This window comes from Schistocerca nitens, chromosome 4 (genome assembly GCF_023898315.1).
Source record: "Schistocerca nitens isolate TAMUIC-IGC-003100 chromosome 4, iqSchNite1.1, whole genome shotgun sequence".
Lineage (NCBI taxonomy): Eukaryota > Metazoa > Arthropoda > Insecta > Orthoptera > Acrididae > Schistocerca > Schistocerca nitens.
The window spans coordinates 120693468-120707161 of NC_064617.1; the positions used below are offsets into that span (position 1 = coordinate 120693468).

At 43.6% G+C, this 13694-nt stretch overlaps 1 protein-coding gene across 1 annotated transcript in view; it reads right to left on the reverse strand.

Moving 5' to 3' along the window:
• The window catches only part of LOC126252154 (solute carrier family 22 member 21-like), a 213875-nt gene extending 200441 nt beyond the window's left edge, over positions 1–13434 (reverse strand). Inside the window, exons 1-3 of the mRNA XM_049953022.1 lie at positions 13331–13434; positions 12929–13173; positions 9706–9893 (exon numbers count right to left, since the gene is read on the reverse strand). Of these exons, the coding sequence (XP_049808979.1) occupies positions 9706–9893; positions 12929–13173; positions 13331–13434 (537 nt within the window). The remainder of the gene's footprint in view (positions 1–9705; positions 9894–12928; positions 13174–13330) is intronic.
• Positions 13435–13694: the final 260 nt, after the last annotated feature.

Below are 13694 nucleotides of genomic sequence, written 5' to 3' on the forward strand. Positions count from 1 at the left end.
TGAGGAGTGTAATGTGGATAATGACAATTCTGACTGTGAGAAAGAATTTTCTTAAAAATGGTGTCTAAATGAGAATAACACTCGCACTGATGAGAGACCCACTAAAGAAACGCTCACTCCAGGATGACAACCGAGATATATTATTGAGGAGTGTAATGTGGATAATGACGGTTCTGACTGTGAGAAAGAATTTTCGTAAAAATGGTGTCTAAATGAGAATAACACTCGCACTGATGAGAGACCCACTAAAGAAACGCTCAGTCCAGGATGACAACCGAGATATATTATTGAGGAGTGTAATGTGGGTAATGACAATTCTGACTGTGAGAAAGAATTTTCGTAAAAATGGTGTCTAAATGAGAATAACACTCGCACTGATGAGAGACCCACTAAAGAAACGCTCAATCCAGGATGACAACCGAGATATATTATTGAGGAGTGTAATGTGGATATTGACAATTCTGACTGTGAGAAAGAATTTTCGTAAAAATGGTGTCTAAATGAGAATATCACTCGCACTGATGAGAGACCCACTAAAGAAACGCTCAATCCAGGATGACAACCGAGATATATTATTGAGGGCTGTAATGTGGATAATGACAATTCTGACTGTGAGAAAGAATTTTCGTAAAAATGGTGTCTAAATGAGAATAACACTCGCACTGATGAGAGACCCACTAAAGAAGCGCTCAATCCAGGATGACAACCGAGATATATTATTGAGGGGTGTAATGTGGATACTGACAATTCTGACTGTGAGAACGAATTTTCGTAAAAATGGTGTCTTAATGAGAATAACACTCGCACTGATGAGAGACCCACTAAAGAAAAATTTCATGATATAGATCGACTACAGCCCTCGTGTGAGGTAATCAGTGCCATCTGTGAAATTAGGCAGATAAGGAGAAGAGGCAGGGACGACTGTTAAAAGTGGATTAAATAATATGTATATGAGAGTTTTGCCATGTCCTTGTATGGTTGTGCTGTGCCCGTATCTTACTATTTACTTTATAGGTGTTTCTCCAGATACAGGTTTTCTGTGACGAAAAGTGGGATTCTCGCTCTTTGGCCAATGAAGATTGAGAAAAGGTGTTGAAGAAGTGTGGACAGTCACTAGTCCCTACGAAACTGCAATAGTAACTGAGAAGGGGAAATCTGAATATAGCAGATGGTCCACAACAGCCGGTGTATGTGATGAAGTAGACTGATATAGACTAACCAGCTGCAAGTTGTCCTGGAACAGTAGTTTTCCTGTGGATCTATGGTCTGTACGAATGCTGACAGTAGTGAGAAGGGGAATGCACATATCTGCTATAGTGATGTAGTTTGAAGAAAATATACTTGGAGTAGTTATGTAGTTTGAAGGAAATGGTAGCAGCAGGAACTAGTCCCTTCTGCTTCACTTCACACCTCATCCCAGTTACTAATAGATAGGACTTTTTATTGTGTTGTGTAATGTATCTTCTTATCAATAGTGCCAGGAGTACCTCACTGTCATAATCATCACATTTTTTCTTAAATTAATTTTTAAAATGAAGATAATGCATTTAAAGCTTTATAACTGTTTGTCAATTATTATATTTTGGTCCCAGAGGGGATGAATCTATGCAATCCTGTCTACATTTTGAATTTCTGTTATTAAAGCTAGTTTTCTGACAGCTACTTGTGCCCATCCATTGTGACTTCTTTTCATGTTTACTAGGAGAAATGGCTAGGTGTTATGATGTACTTATATATGTCCTTAGTAACCAGTATCGATTTTTTTGAAAAAAGAATGATAGTGTTGAGGAAGCAAAAGACTGTCCACAATCGATCCCAGCAGCATCGGTGAGACAACAAATCGTCCCCTCCTCTGCCAGGCAGGTAAAATAACATATCCGGCGGCTTCCCTGGCTGGAATTGGACAGTTTCCGCTGCCAAAGATGAGAGCCCACAGCAGGTGGAGAGCGGACCACGTCACACCTACAGGAGGTAAGCTCACGTCATACCAGCGTCGAGTCAGTGGGTGGTCTCAGCAGCCGCAATAGATGGGGTGCCGTCACAACGGTGGTGAAGTCACGAGGCAAGTTGTTGGGCGAGTGGCGGCACCCGTGGTGAAGCCACGCCACTTCTAGCTTTGGAGCATATGAGGTGTGTGCGTCACAGTCTGTGTCAACCACGTTTTGAGACTACATGCGCAGATAGATTACATTAGATCAAATTAGATTAGATGTACTTTTCGTTCGAATTGACCCATGGTGAGGAGAAATTTGGAAATTTGTGGTAAGGTCATATGGGACCAAACTGCTGAGGTCGTCGGTTCCTAAGCCTACACACTGTTTAATCTAACTTAGTTTAAATTAGATTAAGCAGTGTGTAGGCTATAGACAACACACACACCCACTCGAACCTCCAACGGGGGGAGCAGCACGAACCGTGACAAGGCGCCCAAGACCACGCGGCTACCTCGCGCGGCATAGTGAGGACATCCTCAAGGACGTCGACCATCTCAGAAAGCAAGCATACACAGTAAATATTTACAAAATACGTCCAGAAATGGTAATGTGCCTTCCACATATTCGAAATGAAATTCCGTTCTTGATGTGGAGTTGGTTAGCAAAAAAAACCTTAAGCCTATTTTCATTTAAAATGTTCAACACTCTTAGGTGCATATGATAATTCTTGGGCATTTGTAGCCACACATCATCAAATAAAATAAAAAAAAAATTTTACAGCACTTGTTTACAATGATCGCATCACACCACAAAACTGGGACCGATGTCAGATTGTAAGCAAATATTCACACTATGTGACAATATTAATAACATACACGCTCAATAGGTTCCGCCAAGAAATTCATCAATGGATAAGAAGGAGTTCGCTACCATTACATCCTTTAGACTCTTCTCAAAATGAACTTCGTTATTAGTGATTTATGGTTGCTGGCATGTTATTGAAAATGTATACTGCGGAATGGTGGACACCTTTCCGAACCAAGTAGGTGACTTTAAATCATTGTGAAAGTTATTCTTCTTTCTAGTTTGATTCCATGAACAGAGCTGCTGATTTGGGAAAAAAAGATATATTTTAATGACGAATTTCGTTAAGGAATAAATATATTGGGAAGCCTTAAATAGCCCTCTGCAGCACATTCTTGAGTTCACACCACAAATAATTCATATTCCACGTTTTTGGGCTCGGAAATGTTTACCTTGGCTTCATGAGCTACTCCAGAAAATAGTTCCGTATGACATTATGGAATGAAAGTAAGCATAGTACGCTAGCGTCTTTTTTTTTTAAATTTTTACATCACCTGTGTCTCACAAAATTCACGCAGCACATAGATATTTGTTTAGGGGCTTCAGCAGTTCTGTGGTATGCTCCTCTCAGTTAAATCTGTTATTAAGCTGTAATGCTAAGAATTTAACACACAATCCTTGTACGCCCTACGCCATATGGCAGGTGACAGTATTTCAGATAACGTTAAGCTCGTCAGTCTGAGAGGTGCCGTTAGACCGGATTACACCATGTGCCGGCTCTGGTATTCACGCTGCCCCTGCTCTCATTTAGATCATCAGTACAAATGGCGCAGCCTACACATTCTATCCATGGTAAACTACACTAAACAGCGACACTTAAAACTTGGACGACATTCTTTTGACAGGGGATGACATCAATGGTCACTCAACTAGTCCCGAAGGTTCGCCAAGGTGACAACATCTCCTCTCTTCATCAGCCCTGGTAAAAATAGTTTTTGCACGATCTGCAGGATAAGCAAAGACCATTACAAAGAATTATTCTGGGAAAGGGTGCCAGAGATTTTCTACTCTGGAATTAACATGGAGTGATTCTACTAACATTGTTCGCCACATTTATTGGTCATAGTTATAATTTTGATTTAATATATATTTTTACTGATTTTTCTTAGACAAATCGTAAACGTAAAAGTAACTTACATTTAAATGTATAATCGTATCAGTAAGCATGTGCTTTGGTGTTGCACCTTTAAATAAACTCAACGTAAATTTTGTGGTTACTGTAAACTAAGTATTACGCCCACTAGGAAACAACTGTGTATCTGTGTAATTGAAACGAAGATACCTGAAAGGGAAGCTGTGGTCTACGTCACGGAAATACGTTAAGGGAGGATCGTTATGTACACTGTGGGAAGAAGAAGCTTTGAGTCAAGTTCCGGAATCCGATGCGTTGAGCTGAAGGCAAATGGTTCAAATGGCTCTGAGCACTATGGAACTTAACTGCTGAAGTCATCAGTCCCCTAAAACTTAGAACTACTTAAACGCAACTAACCCGAGGCAGGATTCGAACCTGGGACCGTAGCGGTCGCGCGGTTCCAGACTGGAGCGCCTAGAACAGCACGGCCACTCCGGCCGGCGAGCTGAAGGAAAGAGAGATACAATCATGTGAAGAAGTTACATTGTTACAGTTTTAGAGGATCATCCGAGGGAACGAAGAGTTTTGGTAGCTATTCCGTCTTGAAGAAATGCAGTGTCAAAATCTATGTTGAACATCAAGTATAGAAAATATCGGCAAGCAGTGAATACGGCTCAAGAAGAGAGAATGTAGTTATATTTACGGAAGAAGAAGCGAAAGTAATTTTCTGAGCAAGATTTAAAGAAAAAGAGGAGAAGCTACAGGAATCAACAGTCGTGTAATGGTGGAAAGCAGATGTGACGTGGTTTCGTAGAACCCAGTAAGAAACTGGCCTTCGACTTGAATCTGTCTAGCAGAAGATAGGCACACTGGATTGTCGTTGGAGTAAGTTAAATGGACTTTCATGCTTCAGTGAGATAAAATTGTTATATACATGTGTTGTCTTTATCTGAATCAGCTAATATTATACGGACTTACTTTATTAACAAACAATTTTTATCTGTTTAACTTTGTAGTGTAGAAGCGTAGCACATTTGAGTGAAAGTTTAAATATAAAGCACACATTGCTCGACCATATAAATCTGTTATGCCAGCGCGTTCTCCTCTACATCTAGATCTACATCTACGTGAATACTCTGCAATTCACAATTAAATGCGTGACAGAGGATTTATCGAATCACCTTCAAGCTACACTCCTGGAAATTGAAATAAGAACACCGTGAATTCATTGTCCCAGGAAGGGGAAACTTTATTGACACATTCCTGGGGTCAGATACATCACATGATCACACTGACAGAACCACAGGCACATAGACACAGGCAACAGAGCATGCACAATGTCGGCACTAGTACAGTGTATATCCACCTTTCGCACCAATGCAGGCTGCTATTCTCCCATGGAGACGATCGTAGAGATGCTGGATGTAGTCCTGTGGAACGGCTTGCCATGCCATTTCCACCTGGCGCCTCAGTTGTACCAGCGTTCGTGCTGGACGTGCAGACCGCGTGAGACGACGCATCATCCAGTCCCAAACATGCTCAATGGGGGACAGATCCGGAGATCTTGCTGGCCAGGGTAGTTGACTTACACCTTCTAGAGCACGTTGGGTGGCACGGGATACATGCGGACGTGCATTGTCCTGTTGGAACAGCAAGTTCCCTTGCCGGTCTAGGAATGGTAGAACGATGGGTTCGATGACGGTTTGGATGTACCGTGCACTATTCAGTGTCCCCTCGACGATCACCAGTGGTGTACGGCCAGTGTAGGAGATCGCTCCCCACACCATGATGCCGGGTGTTGGCCCTGTGTGCCTCGGTCGTATGCAGTCCTGATTGTGGCGCTCACCTGCACGGCGCCAAACACGCATACGACCATCATTGGCACCAAGGCAGAAGCGACTCTCATCGCTGAAGACGACACGTCTCCATTCGTCCCTCCATTCACGCCTGTCGCGACACCACTGGAGGCGGGCTGCACGATGTTGGGGCGTGAGCGGAAGACGGCCTAACGGTGTGCGGGACCGTAGCCCAGGTTCATGGAGACGGTTGCGAATGGTCCTCGCCGATACCCCAGGAGCAACAGTGTCCCTAATTTGCTGGGAAGTGGCGGTGCGGTCCCCTACGGCACTGCGTAGGATCCTACGGTCTTGGCGTGCATCCGTGCGTCGCTGCGGTACGGTCCCAGGTCGACGGGCACGTGCACCTTCCGCCGACTACTGGCGACAACATCGATGTACTGTGGAGACCTCACGCCCCACGTGTGGAGCAATTCGGCGGTACGTCCACCCGGCCTCCCGCATGCCCACTATACGCCCTCGCTCAAAGTCCGTCAACTGCACATACGGTTCACGTCCACGCTGTCGCGGCATGCTACCAGTGTTAAAGACTGCGATGGAGCTCCGTATGCCACGGCAAACTGGCTGACACTGACGGCGGCGGTGCACAAATGCTGCGCAGCTAGCGCCATTCGACGGCCAACACCGCGGTTCCTGGTGTGTCCGCTGTGCCGTGCGTGTGATCATTGCTTGTACAGCCCTCTCGCAGTGTCCGGAGCAAGTATGGTGGGTCTGACACACCGGTGTCAATGTGTTCTTTTTTCCATTTCCAGGAGTGTACTTGTTCACCGTTCCACTCTCGAACAGCATGCAGGAAAAATGAACACTTAAATCTTTCTCTGCGAGCTCGGACTTCTCTTACACATATACGATGATTGTTTTACTCACAGATCACATTTAAATCTCAGCTGCAATTTTCTATAAAGTGTTTGTGGCATTTCATGTAATCAAATCGATTTTTAGAGCAGTAGGATACAGAAAAATATTTCTTACGTAATTCACTAGGGCTGAATCGATAACTGGCGCCGTATTGTCAGCAGCCTAGTCTAGCGACACCTTGACAGTCGAAATTCACAGCAACCATCTTCCACTGTCAGCATTTGCGACTATCTCTGGTAGAAAAAGCGTCGAATCACATTTTTGACTCCGCGCTGAAAACATCTACAGCATGGCGTGTGTACGAGAACGTAATAATATGCACCATTTAGTATTTGAGTGCAGTTTATCATTTACAACGTATTAGAAGAGTACTGAACAATCAGAAATTACATATTAAATCTAAACTCTTTTATATTTCATACACTATAGGAATATGTTCACGCTGTCAGTGCTCAGCACATTTGTTATTGAGTACACAGCAATAGTGGCTTTTCTTGTAGTTATTTTCCATATAGTTTTAGTGCGATTACAGTTATTTACCCTCAAGTTGTTTTGTAAAGTTTCAGCAGGATCATTACAGATGGAGCTCTTGTAACGTCACGTTAGGGAATTCTTAGTTTTACTTGATTTTAAACAGACATTGTCCAGTATTCAATACTAACTCCAACATTTACTCAAGAAATTAGTACTATTGTACTTCACTAAGCAGTATTTGTGCGCCTCTGTGTAGTATGACTGTGTGAGTGTTTGAGTACAAATGCTAGATGCGTCAGTACGTAAAGAACTGAGAGAGTGCTCTGATAGTAAAGTTGTCTATCAGTGCAGATATTTAGCAGTTCAATAAAGCAAAGAGAATTTATCGCAGTATTTTGTGTGAGTATATATATATATATATATATATATATATATATATATATATATATATATATATATATATATGTGTGTGTGTGTGTGTGTGTGTGTGTGTGTGTGTGTGTGTGTCAGAGACAGAGAGAGAGAGAGAGAGAGAGAGAGAGAGAGAGAGAGATTAAGAATAAAGCACATTTGTCATCGGGCCAGTGAGACACTGCAACGAGTAACTGCAGAGCACACAGTTGTTTAATTTCTGTTTACTTTGATAAAACGGCATCAAGTATAAAAAGAGTCGTTTGAGTCACTGAAGATCAAGTTGTGCTAAAGTTGAAAGAAGCAGAATTAGGAGGTGATAAACACATGATTAGAATTGTTTTAAAATCATGAGATACACTGTAATGAAGCAAACACTCAAAATGTCACCATCAGTGACTGGATGGTTCAGCACGTTCTCGAAATTGGGGCATGTAAGTAAATAACGGGTGAAGCGCCAAAAAATGAAAATTTGAGTTGTAGGCGAAATTCCGCTGTGATCGCCAAGGCCAGTGACACACATTGTGACACAAGCACGAGAACAGCAAAAACAATGCTTACAGCTGCCACAAAACGACATTCGTGTCTGACACTGTCGACGTTCAAATAATGAGTCTTGTACCAAGCCTCTGGTAATGCCTTAGCGTACACTGTTGTGAATTGCTGAGCGTTGCAACAATAGGGCAACGCTGAAGTAATTATTACAGAAATAGCACAGAATATTACAAAATGTAAAGGAAAATTCCACCAAAGTGGAGGAAGAGAGATGAAGGTAGAACTCAAAGTGAAAGAAAGAAACTACGCAGCGAAGACAACGAATGTACTCTTCCTTCATTCAGGCACTGTTACATGTACTACTTATTGGAGCTCTCAAGTTACAACTTTTGCATTCGTGTTGGTGATAATCAAACCGGTAACATGTTTCTCTGGCATGTGGCCGTACGTGGCAGGGATGGGAATGCAACTGCTTCCTGTGTGCACCAAACTTTTACATCGAGATTTACTTCTAAAAAGAAATTAATGACATGAACTGACTGCTGCAGTGGGGAGAACAAAAATAAGACGATGTTTCTGTGGCTTTACCTAACAGCAAAGGGTTAGCTTACGGAAATAGTACACTTTTAGGTTCTGCGATCGTGATTCTGAGAAATGAAAGAGGCTAACGGTGCGTGAAGCTACGAAAGATTTAGTTCCCCTCTCACTGAACCTACGCGCACGACACCACAAACCTATGTTTACGACTTTAAGTCAGCTGCCGAAAAATATAAAAGTTCACCAGTGTGCATATTTCAATAGCACAGTGGATCAGACTGGCTACTGAATGCCTAGGGACTCTGTATTCATCAACTCTCAATGCAACTGAAGAGTTCAAGGACAATTACACCTTGAAGAGGAATGTGAAGCCTTCCGATCATCAGAAGGTGCAGCTGGAAACACTACCCTGTGAACCTAGGTTTTCTGGAGGAAAGAGAAGGGATTTAGCTAAAATGATTGCATTTGTTAAAGAGGAGAATAAGTGGTTTCACGAGAACATTCTGAACTGAGTGCTAATTGCTATGAGGGCACTTGTATCCTTATTTAAGTTAAAGCCGTTGCATACAGAATATTTTATTGTCTTCAAATTTTATATCATTTTGTTCTTACCGTAGAATAACAACACGTATATGAAAAGAAACCTGTACTGTTTTTATGTTGTACCGTGATCTCCAACTTTTATATTGCTTTTGTACAACTGCTATACATAACCACAACAATATGCTAATTGTCGGACCGCCTTCCAAAACTAATTTCAGCCACAAGTATTTCCATCTTCAGTGGGTTCTTTAATTCTAAAACGTGCGGAGATAGCATATACAAAAGTATATTTAAAAAACAAACAGTGAACATGTAGTAATCTTTTACAACGTTTTGTACCTCTGCTATTGCTGCATATTTCAGAATTAAGGATGCCACTATAGATGGCGATATTTGTTGTCAAAACTAGTTTAGGAATAAATAAATAAATAATAAAAGGTTTTTGCATCAAGGCAGAGCCAAATTTCCCATATTGTTGTTTTTGTATGGAAAGACGGACCGATGGAAGAGCTGCAAGATTAAATTGCTGCTATAAACATTTTGCTAATTATCTGTAAACCAGATTTTTGGCGCTTGAACTAGTATTTAGTTACAGGCCACCGTTGCTTTCACGGGTTCAATATAATTTTCAGTAGATGCTGAGCACATTGTTACGGAGTACCTGAAAGACGATGTACGGAACAAGAGACAAGCAAACACCAGCAACCGTGCACTCTACGCTGGCGGTGATCTGTCGCAGACACGTGGGGTGCACCTCGATGCTCTGAAGGTTGATGACACTTCCACCAGCCGACGACCAGAACTGCATGGCCATCACTACCACTGCCATGGCGACACTCGGAACACCAACTGCGAAGTCAAAACACATGGGCTGTATGGCTGAAACAGATTTGTTAGAAACATATTTGTAACCACAAGACAGTAAAGGAAATCGAAATGATTTTTCCGGTGCCTTCTAATGAGCTGTGCTGTTAATGTACAAATGAGAAAAGTCTTTTGGATTTCACGTTGTCAGGAACTAAGCATTACTACAATCATTAGGGTGGTGCTGTACCATCAGCCCTGTTGCCGTTGTGAATAAGCCTCTTGAATGCTGAAAACGACGGAATCGGTGAAAGTTACAGAATTATGTTTTCTGCATATTCTGAAGCCCACCTACGTAGTTGAATGTGTGTGAAATCTTATGGGACGTAACTGCTAAGCTTATACACTACTTAAGCTAAATTATCCTAAGGACAAACACATACACCCATGCCCGAGGGAGGACTCGAACCTCCGCCGGGACCGGCCGCACAGTCCATGCTACGTAGTTGAATGACTGACGTGGCTGCCTTCAATGCAGTGTCTAGAGTCTGCCAATTATGCTATGAAGACGGTTCCGAGGCGTCTCCCGTGGCCTCAAATGAAAGTCTCCTCCAGTCGTCGACTTATCGTGGAACATTTCGAAATTTATCCGCAAGTATCTCGTCACCTAGGCAAAGCTCCCCAGTTCAAGTCTCGGTCCGGCACACAGTTTAAACTGCCAGGACGTTTCATATCAGCGCACACTCCGCTGCAGAGAGAAAATCTCATTCTGGATCTAAAAATTCATTTTCTGTGCCCGTATAAAAATTTCAGGTCACCTTCCTTCCACTCTTCTTGCAGGACCAGTCCATCTGTTAATATCGTCACGATTGGCTCAGTTCATGATTTCTGCGTGCCCCTCCCTGCCAGCCTGCCAAGAGCATCTGTCCCTTTCTTTTCTCCTCTCATTTCTCAATCTTCCTTTTCGATTTCGTCTCCAACGTGCTGTTGGAGCGTCTCACATTGCGTCTACTATAAAACTAGAATTCCTTATCAGGGTATCCGGTAGACGGCGGAAGAATTTTGTTGACGCCACTTCGTTACTCTCTGCATGTCACATTATGTCGTTTACCTGTAAGTGCACGCAAACAGATTTATGCATGACTATGGGGAACTCAGTCTATGACTAGCTGGCATAACGAACTAGATCCGGAGATCTTCCTGTGATTCCACTTTGGCCAGTAGGCCAATGCTAATGCTAATGTAAGCTACCTCTTCGCAGGATGTAGGATTCTTGCCCAAGCTTTACAATTTAAACAACTGTGTTACCTCTTCCATTGAAACAAAACTGTAGCGTTTTTTGCTTCAGTTGGTTGTAAGTCACTGTAGTACTCATCATTCACAAGAGATGGCAGGTAGCCTGAAAAACGTGCAAACCAACAGTGCAACAATGGCTAAACAAGTCTATGTGAGATGACACTAGGGGATGTCATCGACAGTTACTGTTTTATGTATCACAAGTATCACAAGAAACAGCCAATACAAAAATTGTTCAGAAGTGGTCGAAACGACAAGGTTATAGTGGAAACCAACGATTTTATCCTGGATCAGGAATTTTTATGACAGTTGGCACCTCTCAGCATACACTGTCTGACAAAAAATGAAGCAACAAGGGGACATGTTTAGATGTGAATACAACTTTGTACACATGCTCACCGTTGGTCTGTATGCAAATGGTTAGTGTTGCAATTTTCTGTGATTGGTAGAATGGTCATTGTTCTGCATTAGTATTGTTTAGTTTATTGTTGTTATCAGGTGTGCTGTGCCGTATGAGGGTACTCAAGTACGTCAGATGTTGGGTGACCACTGTGAATAACATCGAGACGCTGCATATTTGTATGAGACTGCGTTATCACATGAGAGACCTCACTGTGGGTCTCCATTTGACCAGCTCGTCGAGTTGTGCAGTATCAAGATTTGTGGGACATCCGCCTTTCAAGTTCAGGCCGACCGACCGAATCTGCCCTGTGAAAAGGAGGGTGACCTTATTCCGCACCAAGTACATCGTAACACCTTCGCATCTGCGATTGCCATCCAACAAGTGATACTTCATGCAACATTCTGCGTCATTCTACACCATTCGTCAGAGGATAGCAGTAGGTGGTCGAGGGAATTATGATCCCATCACAACACACCCAGCTGCATTAGTAGTAGCGTCATGATTGGGAAAACATGTATTGCTGACGAATATTCTCGCATTTTTTACAGTAGTAAATCGTGGTACTGCACTGCCTTCAATAACCGTCGACGACGGGTTTGAAGCGACTTGGGAGGACGTTCCATTCTTTCCATGTTTCGGAAAGGCACAACGGTGTTGCTCCTGGCGTCATAGTCTGGGGAACCTTTCGGTATAACCTCAGGTCACGACTGGCAGAGATTGAGGGAGCACTGGCATATGCCCTGTAAACCCAAATGTTACCTCTCATCTGACGGTATAATGATGCTTTTTTTCACCAGTACAATGCTATTACATATGTGGCACATGTCTATATGAACACTCCGAATGATGCTGAGGTGCTCCTGTGACCAGCTAGATCGTCAGATCTGTCCCAGATGTAACATGTGTGGGAGCAGCTCGATCATAAATTCGATTCCGGTGGCAATATCCGGGATATCAAGGTCAAGGTAACAACACTGGTGGGCCAGCTAGCCACAGGAGAGGATACAACGGATATATAAAACCCTTCCCAAAAAAATCACTGCATGCACCCTGGAGAGAAGAGGTACAACATCATCCCAATAAGTGGGTTCATATGGCCAACTTCTTTGTAAATTTGACTGGGTTCTGTAATTGCTGAAACAACATCACATACCCTCTCAACCCATGAGTTTTCATTGCGTTTCCTCCTCCACTTCTGAGTGCTTCACTTTGTTTGTCGGGCAGTGGAGATCGACTGTTGCCAAACGGTCTGACTCGATTGACACAGTAATTTTAGTCGCAATACAGATGTTTGAAATCTCCAATCCACAGCAGGTGGAGGAGGGCGCCAGCAGGCAAGTGTGAGAGGTGTGTGAGCGCTCTCACGGGCTGTGCTGTTTACCTGTGAGCAGTACCACACAGAGTGCACCCAGGAGGCCGACCAGCGCCAGACAGGCGACGCTGGACCACCGGCGCCCGAACTGGGTCCCGCAGTAGTGCTGCAGCAGCACAGACGCCGCCTGCGCCACGGCCTGAGCAGACACCGCCACCAGCGGGTTCACGCTGATGATGCCCACGCTCAGTACCAGTGCCAACATCGTCATCCAGCACAGGGACCTGTCAACATATGGGACGCTTCTGTATCCTCTGAGAAAGGACGTACTTTAGAACAGACACAAACTCAGCTTCTACACCAAAGTCAGCAATTAGCAGCAGCAGCATTTAAACCAGACTGAATCAGATCGTCATTATCAAACATCTGGGCCCATCTGTGACGCAGCTGTATTTACCGCTGTAGGCTCACGAATCTCTGTCCACACCTGGGCTCCCGGAAGCTTGGACAACTCCACACTTTGCCACCATCTTCGGAGCACAACACGATGGACCAACCACCCATCTCCCTCCCATCCCCCTGAGGTGTCAGTGGAGGACCTCTTCAGTTCGGATCACTGCAACACATTGCAGTCAGATATTTCACACAGCTACCACCGCTGGGCTGTCCATACTTCAGTCATGGAGTAAGAACATCCTGTCAACACAGCACCAGTGGCAGCAGGGTGCATGTTCAGCAGCCAGAGGCTGACGCACTGGAGACACTGTGATGTGGTAATCACGTCGCCTGCCATTGTCGCTCGCAGTTTCCTAGACCCCTGATTGTAAACGAACAT